This window comes from Orcinus orca, chromosome 2 (assembly GCF_937001465.1).
Source record: "Orcinus orca chromosome 2, mOrcOrc1.1, whole genome shotgun sequence".
NCBI lineage: Eukaryota > Metazoa > Chordata > Mammalia > Artiodactyla > Delphinidae > Orcinus > Orcinus orca.
Window position 1 is genome coordinate 64,037,001 of NC_064560.1, and position 14,840 is coordinate 64,051,840.

Sequence of the window (14,840 nt, forward strand, 5' to 3'; positions counted from 1 at the left end):
TAAAGTGATGCTGGGCAGTGACAAATACCAGAAAGAAGAAAATAGTCAGGCAAGGGACTGGGCAATGTGAGGGCAGGGGTTGGTGGTAACTTTCCTATAGAAGTGGTCAGAGAAGGCTATATGATTCCTTAATGAAGGGAGGGAGTTGATCTAGCAGATATGTTCTCAGTCCAAACTCTGTAGGCAGAAAGGACAACAAGTGCAAAGGCCCTGAGGCAGGAGCATGCAGGTCATCCTGGTAAACTTGACACACAGCAAGGTCAGAGTGGCTGAAGAAGAGGAGGAGAGGGTGAGGCAGGCAATGAAGTCAGAGAGGTGACAGAGGGTGGTATAGATCCCGTAGGCCTTTGACTCTGACTTTCAAAGAGTTGGGAGGCCAGTGGAGGGTTTTGAGAAGAGGAGCTTCCCAAGCCGATGTATTTTAAAGGTCTCTTTGGCAGGTAAGTTCAGTGGAGTGGATTTTTTTGGAATGAGTTTATTTGTTTAAAAACTAAATAAATTCATGGACTTCTATAAGTATTTTTTATTTCTTTGGAGACCTTGCTAAACCCTTATCTCCTTAGTCCCTGAGGAGCAGGTGGGGGCCCATGCATGGCCTCACAGCCCTGGGAGGGAGCTGGGCCACCTTCGGTTCAGGGGCTCCCTTCCCTCGCTTCTCGCCCACAGGAGGTTGGAGCAGAACTTCTTCAACTGCAGCTGTGACATCCGCTGGATGCAGCTGTGGCAGGAGCAGGGGGAGGCCAAGCTGAACAGCCAGAACCTCTACTGCATCAGTGCCGATGGCTCCCAGCTCCCACTTTTTCGCATGAACATCAGTCAGTGCGGTGAGTGAGCCGCCCGGTCCCAGCTGGCTCCATGCGGGCCTCCCTCAGACACCAGGGACGGTGCTGCGCATCAGCTGGGAAAGCCAGGGCCTTCCTTCCCCACTGCCCTCCCAGCCTTGAACTCTGCATTGGGTGCAGATCTGGCTCCCCTCTTACCTCCTTGCTCATTCTTGTCTCTTCATCAGCCAGCCGTGGGAAGGTTGGTTCCAGGGATGCAGAAAAGGGTTAAGTGTGCTCTTTGTCATTGGACCAGAGTCCTTTCTCTCTGTCAGTTCCCTGTTAAGCAAACCTGAAGGAGTGTTATGTCCAGGTGTGGTCTCTGGATCTCCTGTATCAGGAGCATCTAAGGCACTTTTAGAGAAGCAGATGTCTGGGTCCATCCACAGACTTAAGAGATCAGAATATCTGGAGATGAGTTTGGAAATCTGAATTTCTAGCAAGATCCCCATGGGAGTCTGAAGCGGACCAAAGTTTTGAGAACCAGTGCCCCAAGTGGAAGATGTCATTTGATGTCATTGTTAGAGCTGCATTCCTTCAGCAACTGTCCTCCTCACCAATCCCTGCTCCCCAACCACCACGTCCAACTGCATGGGCTTAAATCTTGAGTTCTACCATCTGCTTGGGAGGTGGTGTGAAGCTTCTGGGACTTGGGGGACTTCTGAGAGGTCACACAGGTTTTGTGGAGTCATTATTGGACAAACCAAGCAGTGCCACCATTGCCCCCATGGACAAAGTTTTGGTAGCAAGTATTTGCCTGTTTTTTCACCCACCCTGTCCTCCCTCCCAGACCTGCCTGAGATCAGTGTGAGCCATGCCAACCTGACCGTACGGGAGGGTGACAATGCTGTCATCACTTGCAATGGCTCTGGATCGCCCCTGCCCGACGTGGACTGGATAGTCACCGGACTGCAGTCCATCAACACCCACCAGGTAGGCGTCTGAAGCTTGGGACCTATCACCTCTTAGTCTTAATGAGCTAAAGTCATGAATAGAAGCAAGAGACGTGAGAATAAGGAAGAAGAGGAAGGGAAGTTTGTGGTCCTATTTCTATAGGAAGAAGCACATAGACATGGGTTCCACGCAGCTGCAACATTTTCTAGCCAACTTGATCTTGAACATGCTATAAACATCTCTGTACCTTACTTTCCTCATCTGTGAAATGGGTATAATGCTACCATTCATCTCATGGGATAAGTGTGAGTGTTACCTGAGCTCTTGACTGTAGAGAGCTTGGCCCTTGGTCAATGTGCCTTCACCAGCAAGGCCTCCTTCACCTACTGCTCAGCTTTCCTTTTGATTCCTAAAGGTGTTTGGGGGTTAGGTGGGGGAGCCGCCCTTGTAGAAACTGTTTGATTGTTGTCTTTTTTTTTTGTACCATCATCTAATTTTTCTTTTATCTTTTCCTAAATTTTTATTGTGGTAAAGTATACATAACTTAAAATGTACAGTCAAACATTTTTTTAGTTATTATAAAATATTACCTCTATTCTCCATGTTGTACAATACATCCCTGCAGCTTATTTTATACACATGATTATTGGTTTTTTTATTGGGTTTTTAGACAAATCTGAACTGGACCAATGTACACGCCATCAACCTGACGCTGGTAAATGTGACGAGTGAGGACAACGGCTTCACCCTGACGTGCATTGCAGAGAACGTGGTGGGCATGAGCAATGCCAGCGTCGCCCTCACTGTCCACTGTGAGCGGATGCCCTGTGGGGGGCGGCTGGGACCCTGGGGATCTCAGCATAGGAGGCTGGGGCCGGGCAGAGCTGCTGCAATGGGCCTGGTCCACCAGGAAGGGCAGAAAGACTCCTGTGGGGCAGGACTGAGCAAATCAAGTCAGTCCTTGGCTAGTAACCCCAGAAGGGGTGTCCCTGTCCCTCAGAAGATGATGCACCTCCAACTCAGCTCTGACTTTACTCCAAGTCTGCCTTTTGCTAAACCCCTAAAAGGTCATGAGAGGGAACCCTCCAGCTGTAGTGGATCCAGGAAGCTTGAGTGAAGACAGACATCTCTTCCCCTCTTTGGGGGTGGTGTTGGGGGGGAACCTCTGATTCCCTCAGGTCTTTTTAAAGCGGGGTGGGGAAGAATTGGATTGCCCACCTCAGCTCCTGGAAGGCTGCTCTGGGACACCAGAGGCTCTGTGTTCTGGGTGTCAGCTGGCCTTTCCCCGGCAGACCCCCCACGCGTGGTGAGCCTGGAGGAGCCTGAGCTGCGCCTGGAACATTGCATCGAGTTCGTGGTGCGCGGCAACCCGCCGCCCACACTGCACTGGCTGCATAACGGGCAGCCGCTGCGTGAGTCCAAGATCATCCACGTGGAGTACTACCAGGAGGGCGAGGTCTCCGAGGGCTGCCTGCTCTTCAACAAGCCCACCCACTACAACAACGGCAACTATACCCTCATCGCCAAGAACCCCCTGGGCACAGCCAACCAGACCATCAATGGCCACTTCCTCAAGGAGCCCTTTCCAGGTGAGGGCAGGGCCGCTCTGGGGTGACTGATCCCCTCCAGGAGCTCAGTGGGACGGGGAGTGGGGGCTTGAGAGGAGAAGCAGCATCAACACAAATACCGTCATCGACAACCAAACACACACTGGAACATACTCAGCCACCACCAGAATTTTGTGTAAACTAGATGAAGTCTCTGATTTCCAATAGCAGTCACAGTGAAACCCAAGACCCCCTCAGAAGTACACAGCTGTACATATAAGGGCATATGGTGTTACGGTAGAGAAAGTGGGGACTTGAGAGGTGGATAAGAATGGCGGAGAATCTGGACCCAATTCTTTTTTTTGTTGGGGGACTCTGGGCATGATCGTTGCCTCAATACCTTCATCTGTGAAATGGGCATGATTGTACTTCTCCCATAAGAATCTCGTGACTTTTAAATACTTTTAAAGTAGACAAAGCATGTATCACAGGCTTTGGTACCTAACGATGGTTTGATGACCTTCCATTACAAGGGGCTTCAGGGTCTATCTGGTTCAACCCCACATGTAACAGGCCAGTGAACAGAATCTTTCCACTTGCTGAGTAGTAATAAGGCCTTGGCTGGGTTTCCAGGTCTGTGGCTCTTTTCCTCTAGCTCCGTGGTGAGCTGATGGGTGGAGGGTACCTGATGCTGTCAGCCTGGATGGTGCTGATTCTAGTGGACGGGGTCATTGAAATGATGAGAGAACTTTGTTTGAATATTTGGGAGGGGAGTCTTGTCTTTCTCTGTCTGGGCTAGAATATTTCAAATACCTTCCTGAAGTTAGAGGAGAAGAAAATACTCCCAAGAGTTTAGTGAAAGTGGTTGCAGCATCTCTGGGGGGTGGTTTTGGTAGCTGATAAGTTTCTGTCAGTGAAGCCATATATCTTTGATGACCTTGGTGATGTCTGCTGGGAACAGACCTCTTGGCCTTCAATTCCTGGAAATCCAGGATTCTAATGAGATAAAGGGGAGTGTAAAGACTGATCTCGATCTCTCTGTCTCTCTCTCACACACACACAGGGCATTGGAGTACTAGCACTGTGCAGCATCTGCTTCTGTGAAGGTGATTTCACAGCATACAGATAATCAGAGGGTAGCAGTTCCAAGAGGCCTTTTTAATCTTAGTGCAAGGAAACTCGAACTTTAGAGGCTTTGAGAGAAACTCTGGAGAGATGAGGCTGCCTGGGAAGCTAAATTCTTGCCACTGAGGGCCAGGGGATGGTGGAGCCATCACTCAGGAGAGGACTGAGAACGTGCCGATGTTTGAGACCCTGGCCATCCCATATGGTCCTACATTTCCAACATCATTCCAAGTATGCCCAGTGAGAGGCCTCAGGACACTTCCCACTGTGGGCCACACGGGAGCTGAAAGAGTCCTGTCTTGCACTGCAGAAGCAGCAGCTTTTAGATGCAGAGATACTTTGCTTTTTGGGGCCAAAGTCAGGCTAGGCTTTGTTGGCATAAAGGGCTGGAGTGGCCCTTTGCCCTGCTTGTGCCCATCTGGTGATTAGAGAATGGAATCTGTTTTTAAAGAGGAGAGTCGACACTCCCTGATGGGCGAGGAGTGAAGCCCTCGCCAAAGTCATGCTTCTGTTTCCAAAGGGAAGCTTCTGGGGCCTGGTGAGAGCAGGGAGCCCTGGAATGCTTGGGAGGGAGGGGGAGCCACCCTGGCTTCTGCATGCAGAGGGTGTCCTGGCCATGGGGCAGCAGGAGCAGTGGCCACGGCTTTTCCTTTGTCCTCCCTCGCCTTGGGAGGGAAGCAGTTCTCTGCATCCTTGCAGCCATACAGACACCTCCTCTGTCCCCAAGAGACACAGCTGCCCCTCCTCTTCATCTCTGGATACGCCTGTCACCTTTTCAGTTCTCCTCAGGCCAGTGGTTCTCGAAGAGTGGTCTCCAGACCAGCAACATCAGCATCACCTGGGCAGGTGTTAGAACTCAAATCCTGGAGCCCCACCCAAACCTACTGAATCAGAAACTGTGGGGTGGGGCCCGGCAGTCTGTATTTTAACAAGCCCCCCGCCCCCGAAAATTCAGACACTCCCTCGTTTGCCATCTCCTGCCATGACATTTGTGGACCCAGGAGGCCAGAGGGAGGGTGAAGTTACAGAGGAACTTGAAACAGCTCACCTGCAGTGGGTCCCTCAAACCCATCTACACCCTGCCAGGGCCATGCTGTGCGAAGGTTTGCTTGTTTGTAAAGGAGTCAGTGGATGATGGAAAGGCAGTGACAGGGAAAAGATGGGCCAGTCATGTCAAGAGACAAAATACCTAGGCGTCAGGAGAGTAAATTATCCAGCGGAGTGGACAGTAAACCTCGCACCTGCTGAGCCTGGATACAAAGGCTCTCAGTGGACTCCTGCTCTTCTCTTGCTGTGGTGTGGGGACATTGTATCTGTCATCTGTACCCCTCTCGCTCCCAGGCAGCAAAACAGACATTAAGAGCAAGGGTTCTGAAATCAGACAGATGGAAGTATTATCCTATCTGTGGCCCTACTGGCCCCGATAATGGGGCTTAGCACATGGTTGGCGTGAGGTGAAGGATGATCACTGCTCGGTGCCCCTGTTTCTTCATCTGTGAAATGGGAATGATAACCAGAGCTCCCGCCTAAATTGCCCTGAGGATGAATGAAGTGATGTCCACCCAGTGTTTAGCTCTGTGTCCGGATAGAGGGAAGGTTCAATAGCCGTTGGCTACGACTAGGATTCTAGGTGGAGAGTTTAGGAGTTGAGTTTAGGAGTTCTAGATCTGGTCGTTGCTCTCTAATCAAGCTGGTAAGTTCTAACAGACAGCCTTCAGGTAGTTTACTAGGGTAGTGGTTATGGAGTCACAATGCCAAGATTCAGATTCTCATTCAATTGCTTATCAGCTCTATGATCTCAGGCAAATTACTCAATCCCCTGCTTCCGCCTCAAAGATTGTAGTGAAGATTAATTCGCACATAGTGGATTAATCCACCTAAAATATTTCCCACAGTGCTTGGCACAGAGTAAGCACAGAATTACTGTTTGATTTTATTATTATATATAAAAAAAACACCCAAGGGCAACTGAAAAGGGATTTGTTTTGGGGGAAAAACAGAGATCTGAGGGTGAGGGTCTCCTTTCCTGACTGTTCATGGGCTGGAGACCCACAGGAGAGCTTTGATTGCACTGAACATATTCAGTGGAGCCGTCTGTAGATGCAGAGGCCTCCATCAGAAGGATTTTTTCAGAGCAGGACATTGAAATGAAAATGTTCTGGAAAAGCTTTTTGTAAACTTCACATGCTATACAAATGTTGGTGTTTCCTTCTGCATTTCCAAAGAAGCACTAGAATGTTCAGCCTGGGGTTCAGCCTTAGTGTAGGAACCAGTCTCTGGAAAGGGAGATTTGTTCTAGGAGCATGGAATCCTCTTTGGTGCTCCAGGGATCTGGGCCTAGGAGTGGGGACCGTGAGGAGTCAGGGATCCGAGTGTCAGGGGAGGCCGGGGATCATGTTAGGGTCGAGGTGGCACCTGGAATGTTGGCGGTCCTTAGATGATGATGTGATAGAAGGAGGAATGTTGACAAGGTGTGTGTGTGTGTGTGTGTGTGTGTGTGTGTGTGTGTGTGTGTGTGTTTGCCTGCACATGTGCAACAAATATATGAGAACACTTGACAAAACGTTTAGGAATAAGTGAGCTGCCATAACTCTTGAATTCTCATTTCTTTTTACCTGACTGGGAAACCTCTTCATCATGATCTTGTGACAGCAGAAATCAGAATTCCGTCAGGGCCCTGGGTACAAACCGTGGGGGACACCATTGCCCCAGTGTCCATAGCCGCACTTGTTGAGACTAGAATGTGGTCCCAACCTGCCAGTGCTGGGGGAAAAGAGGCGGCAGCAGCGTGTGGCCTTCTGTGCTGGGTGGGCAAAGCGTGTGGACGCCTGGCGCAGCTCCCCACTCCCTCCTCACACCTGAAGCCAGGGCATCTCTTCTCCTTATCACGTCTATGTGCATCTCTCTCTATCTGGACGCAAGCTGCTGCCTCTCTTCTCCATTCTCTGGATCCCACTGGCTTTTCCCACTGGGTTTTTCTTGAGGCTTTTGGGATCTGGAGGACACATGTGCATTGCTTTCATGCCCAGTTCCTGTTGGGATTCAGATGCTGCCTTGGCACACTGGTCCGGTTGTCCTCCCAGCCTGCTGGTGCGGGCTGAGGTGAGGACCACTCTCGGGTACCATCCTTTTCCAGGGTGAAGTTCTGAGTCCTCCCATAGGTTAGAGAGAACCCAGAAGGTCTGGCTGTTCCAAGGCTTGTGTGCTTCCTGGGTGTATAAATGTTTCCAGGCTCTTGCAAAGGAGATAAGCATTCATAGGCTGATTGAGAGATTACCGGGTTTACAGATTCGGCCAAAACATTTGGCTGACGTGAGCATATTCTCTAATAAATGAGAGCCTTATGAGAAATATGCAAATTGGTGTTAACTAGGAATTGATCTGGCACCTCTCTTTTCTCAGGCTCTGAAGCCAAGGCTAGGGCCCCCTTGCCTCCATCCTCCTCCCAAATCAGCCGTTTGGTCACCTGAAGTTTAGAAGAGGGTGGGGGGCCTGAAGGGCACACTCAGGAATCTGGAGAAAGCTGTATTGCTCTCCCACAAAACAACACAAAGTGGATGATGAGCAAGCAACCTATTAGCAGTGAATTTACTGTGAATAAGGCTTTCTCTAAGGGACTCCTTCACAGAAAGGCATCAATTTTCCCCCACGGGTAGCTAGGGAAGAGTATTTGCTGGCACATACTTGATAGAGCTATGAGTACAATGACTGTGAAAGCCTAGCCAAGGGCCTGGGTAAATGGAAGACCCACGGTGAATGAATGAACGAATAAGTTCTTATTTCTCAGGGTGTGGTAGGCTTGTGCCAGGAGGAAGTGGAGTAAAATGCAATGGTTCTCAAAGGGACCAGCAGAACAAGAAAACTTGTTCGAAATGCAAAATTCTCAAGACCTCCCCCAGACCTCCTGAGTCAGAAACTCTGGGGTGAGGACCAATAATCCATATTTCTTTAAAAAATTTTTAAAGATTTTTAACTTTTCATTTTGAAATAGTTTGAGATTTACCAGAAAAGTTACAAAATAGTACCAAAAAAGCTTCCTTATACTGTTCACCCAGCTTCCCCCAGTGTTACCATCTTACATAACTACAGGGCAGTGATCAAAACCAGGAGAGTAACGTTGATACAACCCTATTACCTAATCTACAGACTTTATCTAAATCTTACCAGTTGTCCCACTGCTGTCCTTTTCTTCTCTGAGATCCAATCCAGGATTATATTGATACATTGTATTTAGCTGCCATGTTACCTTATTCTCTTTAAATCTGGGGCAGTTCTTCAGGCTTTCTTTGTCTTTCACGACCTGTGCACTTTTTTTTTTAATTTATTTTTTTTACATCTTTATTGGAGTATAATTGCTTTACAATGGTGTGTTAGTTTCTGCTTTATAACAAAGTGAATCAGTTATACATATATCCCCATATCTCTTCCCTCTTGCGTCTCCCTCCCTCCCACCCTCCCTATCCCACCCCTCTAGGTGGTCACAAAGCACCGAGCTGATCTCCCTGTGCTATGTGGCGGCTTCCCACTAGCTATCTATTTTACGTTTGGTAGTGTATATATGTCCATGCCACTCTCTCACTGTGCACTTTTGAAGGATCCTCACTAGTTATTTTGTAGACTGTCCCACAATTTGGGTTTGCCTGATGTTTTCTCACAATTGAATGCCAGTTAGGCATTTTTGGCAGGAACACCACAGAAGTGATGCTGTGCCCGTTCAGTACGTTGTGTCAGGGGTACACGACGTCTGTACGTTTTATTACCAGTGATGTTAACTTTATCACTTGGTCAGGATGGTGTCTGCTAGGTTTCTCCACTGCAGAGTGACTATTTTTTTCTCCTCTGTAATTAATAAGCATAGTATTTTGAAGCTTTGTAAATATCTTGTTTCTTATCATTCTTTCACACATTAGTTTTAGCATTCATTGATGATTCTTGCCTGAAACAAATATTAGTGTGCCATTTGTCAATGGTGATTTTTCTATTTCTATCCTTTTCCTCTACGTTTATTAATTGGATTTTATTGTAAGGAAAAGCTTTCTTTTCTTATTTGTTGATTAAATTACTTCGTTATATCAGTATGGACTCATGGGTATTTATTTTGTTCTATGAATTATAATCCATGTATTAACTTGCTAGGGCTGCTGTAAGAAAGTGTCAGAGACTGAGTGGCTTCAACAATAGAAATTTATTTTCTCACAGTTCTGGAGGCTGGAAGTCTGAGATCAAGGTGTCAGCAGGGTTGGTTCCATCTACCCTCTGGGTACGTCTATGTCTTAGTGTCCTCTTATAAGGACACCAGTCATATTTGATTAGTTCCCACCTTAATGACTTTATTTTAACTTAATTACCTCTTAAAGACCCTATCTCTAAATACGGTCATAGTCTAAGGTACTGGGAGTTAGGACTTCAACATATGAATTTTGGGCAGATATAATTCAGCTCATAACAATCTATGACTGTCATTATATTGTCATTATATTTTGTTGCTCAAATCATCCCCAGTTTGGCCATTGGAGACCCCTTCATACTGGCTCCTGTGTCCCTTCTTCATGCCCCCATTAATTCTTGAGCACCTTCTTACTTTCCAGTACTGCAAGCTGTTCCAAGCACATCTTGTACTTTCTCTGCCCCAGCCCTGGAATTAATGTGTTTCTCCAAGGATCCCTCATTCTTTTTACTGGAGAATGGTAGTGATCACCTCCTGGATGGTTCTGTGGCATGCTAAAGTTTGAGAATCTCTGATAGAGTGGTTCTGAGCCCAGACTTGGATTTGAATCCAGCTCTATCCCTTCTTAGATGAGTGACATTCAATTAGTTACTTAATTTCTATAAGTCTGTTTCCTTTTCTGTTGAAAGGGGATAATGCTACCCACCTCCTAGGGTGGTTATAAGGATTGATGTATTACATAAAGCATTTTGCACAGCCCCTGGCTCATAATCAATGCCCAACGATGATTGGCTTTCATTATTAGGTGAGCCATTTCTAAAGGCCAAAGACCAAATAACACATTTTCATCTGGGGAGTGGATAGATTCTAGAGGGATTCCCAAGAACGTCTCAATGACCTACTAGAATAAACGCTACATATTGATCTGAGGAAGTGTGTCTTGAGATCATAGCTGGCATTTTCCAGGAAGATCCATGGAAGCCCATCCTGCAGCATTTCTTCTTGGTGCTAATGTACCACCAACGTTCCCAACACTCTGGGCACCTGAGGGCGGGAGGAATGAGGGTGAGATGGTGAGTCTGGATGTAGTTCCTCATCTCATAGTATGGTTTCTAGTCTCCAGGTGGACCAGGCCACCTCCCTTGAAACCAGGAGTTTTAGCTCTTATTCCTTCTCCATTTGGAAGACCACCTTCTAAAGAGTGTGGGGGAGGGGTGACGAACCAAGGATTTTAGTTTTCAGTTGCCAGGGCAACGGGATCATGGTGAGTGGGAGAGATCATAGCTATGAGAAAGACAGAGTGCGACTGTTCTGGTTTTTTATTACGTTTGTTAATGATCTCTTTGTCTTTTTTGCAGAGAGCACGGATAACTTTGTCTCTTGTAAGTCTCTTTTACCTTTTGCTTTGAAAGTGATTTATTCTGATACTTTTGGTAACTACTGAGTCCAAATAGCCCTCTTTCGTATTCTACCAGCATCCTCAGACTCATGGCCGCTGAGAGCATCTGAGTGAACTGTGAAAGGAGAGTAGAAATACTTGAGCAGTTCCAAGCCCACTCCTCTTGGACAGTCACTTGCTGCCTCAGTTTCCCCGCAGTTTTCTAGGGTCTGACCATGTTGTGGGTCTTCCCACCCAGACGGACAGAGGTGGTGTCAGGAAGGATGTGGGGTTCACGTGCCCCAGTGGACCCCTGTTGAGCATCTCAGTTGTTCTTGCAGAGAGAATGTGGAGCCTATAAACATGTTAGTGTTTGTCACCTGCTTTGAGAGCCAGGACCTACCTCGTGTGGAGCTGTGATTGACAAGGTCTCCTGATAGGTTCGCCTGTCCTCAGATGAGATTATTGAGGCTCAGTCTATAAGTGATTTGGGGCCAGGACTAGACGATCCCCAAAGGATTTGGTGTTTCGCTCATGGTCTGTGGGGAAACATATTTATTCCTTTTCCTTTTGTCCCCTGTGGGAGAGGAACAGGGACGGCTGAGGCCATTTCTGCTCCCTGTTTGGCCTGAGACAGTAGACAGTCCTGTTTAGAACGCCCCTTGTTGTTTGGCACAGATGTAAATATAACCTGGATTCCTTTGTTTGTCCTCGGTCTTTGAGGACTTGTCATCTCACAGGATGTCCCTCCAGAGAATTTTGAACTGGGGCTCTCTCTGGACAAGGAGTTGATTCTAGAAGGAGGACTAATGGATGCTCAGCTTCCCATCCAGGCCTTGCTGGGAAGAGCAGATGTTTCCTAGTCAGATAAACTTGCTGCCAACTGAAGCTGCCATTGTGTTCTGAAATCTGCCGTAGGGCAATGGATAGTGGGTTGTTTATGGGGCCACAGGCCTCCTGGATCTCACTGAGGAGTGAAGAGGGAACGAGGAAGGGCATGGAGAGTCTGGGACAGGATAAGGGGTGCAGAGAGGAGCTGAATGTCAGCAACAGCTACCATCACCCACGAAACTGGCCGAATCCAGACCCTGGCTGTGATCCCAAACCATTTTTTTCCCTCTTATTTATTCAATAGCTCATGGCCCACATTGTCCAGGTTACATTATTTACTCTGTGATGGGGATTGGGGGACGGGAGCAAAGGTTCTTTATACCTATGGAGTCTGTCTTTGAGTCATCAGTACCCACCAGGCAGCCACACGGGGATCCGATCTCTGGGGACCCCTGCAAAGCCTGGGGAGGCCAGGCAGTCAGAGTCTAGCTTCAAGGGGATGTTCTCCAGCAAGAACTTTCAAGAGGACTTGGGAGTTAGGCAGGGACCGTGGCTGAGGCTCTCGTGGCCAGGAAGCTAACTACTCTTCTCTATTTATGTTTGGTTTTCAGTCTACGAAGTGAGCCCCACCCCTCCTATCACTGTGACCCATAAACCAGAGGAAGACACTTTTGGGGTGAGTCACTCCTTGGTCAAGAGGAAGGTGTTTACTGATGCAGTAGTTTTTCAGGCTTCTGTTTTAGTAGCTAACTTTTCCCAATACTGCCTTATTTGGAACTCTAGCATACGTGGCATAGAGAAGCCGTGATGAATGACCTCCTTTCAGGTGGTTAAAACCTTCCTTGTTTGATGAGAATAATTCATTGTTTGAGGAAGTCTTTGAGGATCTGCTTTAAGCCCTAGGGCTCGGGAGGAGAACAGTTTGAAACTTCCCACTCCATTAGGAGCCAGCTGGGCCTGATTCGAAGGGGCTGCTAACTGTACAGACTTTTACAAAAGTCAGAGTTGCCCAGGGCATCTTCTTGAGTGGGAGGTGACCCCACCTCCCGCTCTCAGAGCCTGAGGTTTCTCTGGGGAGAAAAGGAAAGGAGTCTTTTTAGAATCTCCTGGATAAGAATATTATGCAAAGAATGTCAATGTGAAGATGCAAGATTTGCTTGCTAATTAAAACCACAATGGAACAACAGGCAGAAGCATCTCTGGGCTTCCTCCTGCATCTCTTAGGATGGTCCCCAGATGAGAGGGCTCAGAACACTGAATCATGGAACTTTCTCTAATCAGTCTGGGTAATTTATTTTTTGATGTTCTTAGAGTCTCATAAATTACATCTTCTCAAGACTTTACTCAGTCTGAGAAGTTCTGAAGTTCACTGAAGTTCTGGGAGGGCTACAGTTGCTACTGTAATAGGATGTTCTCATCTGAGCATGCGTGTTACTTCATACTCCGGTTTTCTGTAACTGCTCGACTGTCTGTTTTTGGCTCCCAATAGGTATCCATAGCCGTTGGACTTGCTGCTTTTGCCTGTGTCCTGTTGGTGGTTCTCTTTATCATGATCAACAAGTATGGTCGACGGTCCAAATTTGGAATGAAGGGTAAGGTGGAATTTTCATTTGCGAGGGTCTCATGGGGGAAACATGGCTCCTTTTGATCAAAAGATGCTGTTTTAATTTCTTTGCTCTCTGAGAGGGCTTCAGGGTGGTGGGCTTAAGTGGCCCTGGTAGAGACTCCCATCTACACGTTTATTATTGGTAGTGATGGATTGAAGGCAGTGTTGGTGTGAGGACCAAACTGTGGACCACCTGATTTTTCTGTAATGACTAAAAACATTGCTTCACTGGGCTGGTACAATGAGGATGATTTGGGAAAGAAGTTGGATTTGAGGGCAAATGAAGAGGACTTACCTTTCTTTTTATTTTTGGTGGGTAAAAGGACTCTTTGTTTGAGTAACTTGGTTTTTCTCTTGTCTGCACCCATCCTTGGAGTTGTGATGAGAAGGTATTAGCAGAACTAAATGTAGGATGGTAGACTGTGGCATTGAGAGGTTGCGCATGCGTGGTATCTCAGCACGTAGCTCTACACAGAGTTCCAGAATGGATGCCAAGAGCAACGTGATTGCTAAATCTGCTGGCCAGTTTCCACAACACAGAGTACTCAACCCTGTTACAGCTGGGGTGGAATGTGAGACGTGGTTCTCCACCAAGGCTTGGGAAAAGGGGGCTGGCACAAAAGGGGTTAATGTGGTGAATTAGCATCCATCTGCCTGGTCCCAGGATGGATCTGACCAAATGGCGCAAGGGAGGCTGGATACCAGTGCTTAAACAGAAACTTGAATTTCAAGATATACTCCCAGCTGGGGTTTCCATTTATGGCTGATGTTAATAGGAGAAGGGTGGGGAGGGAGTATGAAGTATTTGACAAGCCGTCAGGTTCCTGAGCAAGGATTCAGGTTGGAGTCTTCTGGTGAGATTATGGGATCCAGAAAGATGAATTTCGATGACTTCTGCACACGAACTGGTATCTGTGGTTGGGGTCTTGACCTGGGGGCTCAGGAATTGAAGGGGAAAGCATGAATGAGATTCACAGGGATAGTGGTCCCCTGAACTTATATGTAAGTGTTTAATTGTTTGTACATGGTGGCAGGGGGCGGGGTTGGGAAGGAACTAATCCATAGCTCTATTATATTGTCAGAAGAATCTGTGACCACCCTACAAGTTTAGAACACTGATATATAGCAAGGGATAGCCATAGAGAACTAGAAAGGCAGAAATCATGGGGGAGGACTGTCTGGCTTCCCAGAAGCCTCCTGCCTCTTTCTGCTCTTGGTTAAGCTGAACAAGTCCCAGAAGAGCAAACCAGGTTTTCTTGAAGCAAATGAAATATTTTGACCAAGAGAAATAACACATAAAGGCAAATTATAAAACTTCTCTATATATTAGAAGTTTGGCCTGAAGCCAGATGACTTAAACAAGAGGAGACCACGGTCAGCCACCTTGGCTGGAGAGGTTTTATCTACCAGTACCCCACAGGCCAAACAGGGCTTCACAGGTTTGGAAGATCAGTGACCCCCATGCAGGCTC

The 14,840-nt window shown here is 47.4% G+C and overlaps 1 protein-coding gene across 4 annotated transcripts in view; it reads left to right on the forward strand.

The window, feature by feature from the left end:
- Nucleotides 1-14,840, forward strand: part of NTRK3 (neurotrophic receptor tyrosine kinase 3) — a 386,619-nt gene that overhangs the window by 121,683 nt on the left and 250,096 nt on the right. For all 4 annotated transcript variants that reach the window (XM_049707010.1, XM_049707011.1, XM_004284778.3 and 1 more), the window contains exons 5-11: nucleotides 667-824; nucleotides 1,612-1,754; nucleotides 2,386-2,527; nucleotides 3,008-3,304; nucleotides 10,913-10,936; nucleotides 12,375-12,439; nucleotides 13,253-13,355. In XM_049707010.1, coding sequence (XP_049562967.1) covers nucleotides 667-824; nucleotides 1,612-1,754; nucleotides 2,386-2,527; nucleotides 3,008-3,304; nucleotides 10,913-10,936; nucleotides 12,375-12,439; nucleotides 13,253-13,355 — 932 coding nt within the window. The remainder of the gene's footprint in view (nucleotides 1-666; nucleotides 825-1,611; nucleotides 1,755-2,385; nucleotides 2,528-3,007; nucleotides 3,305-10,912; nucleotides 10,937-12,374; nucleotides 12,440-13,252; nucleotides 13,356-14,840) is intronic.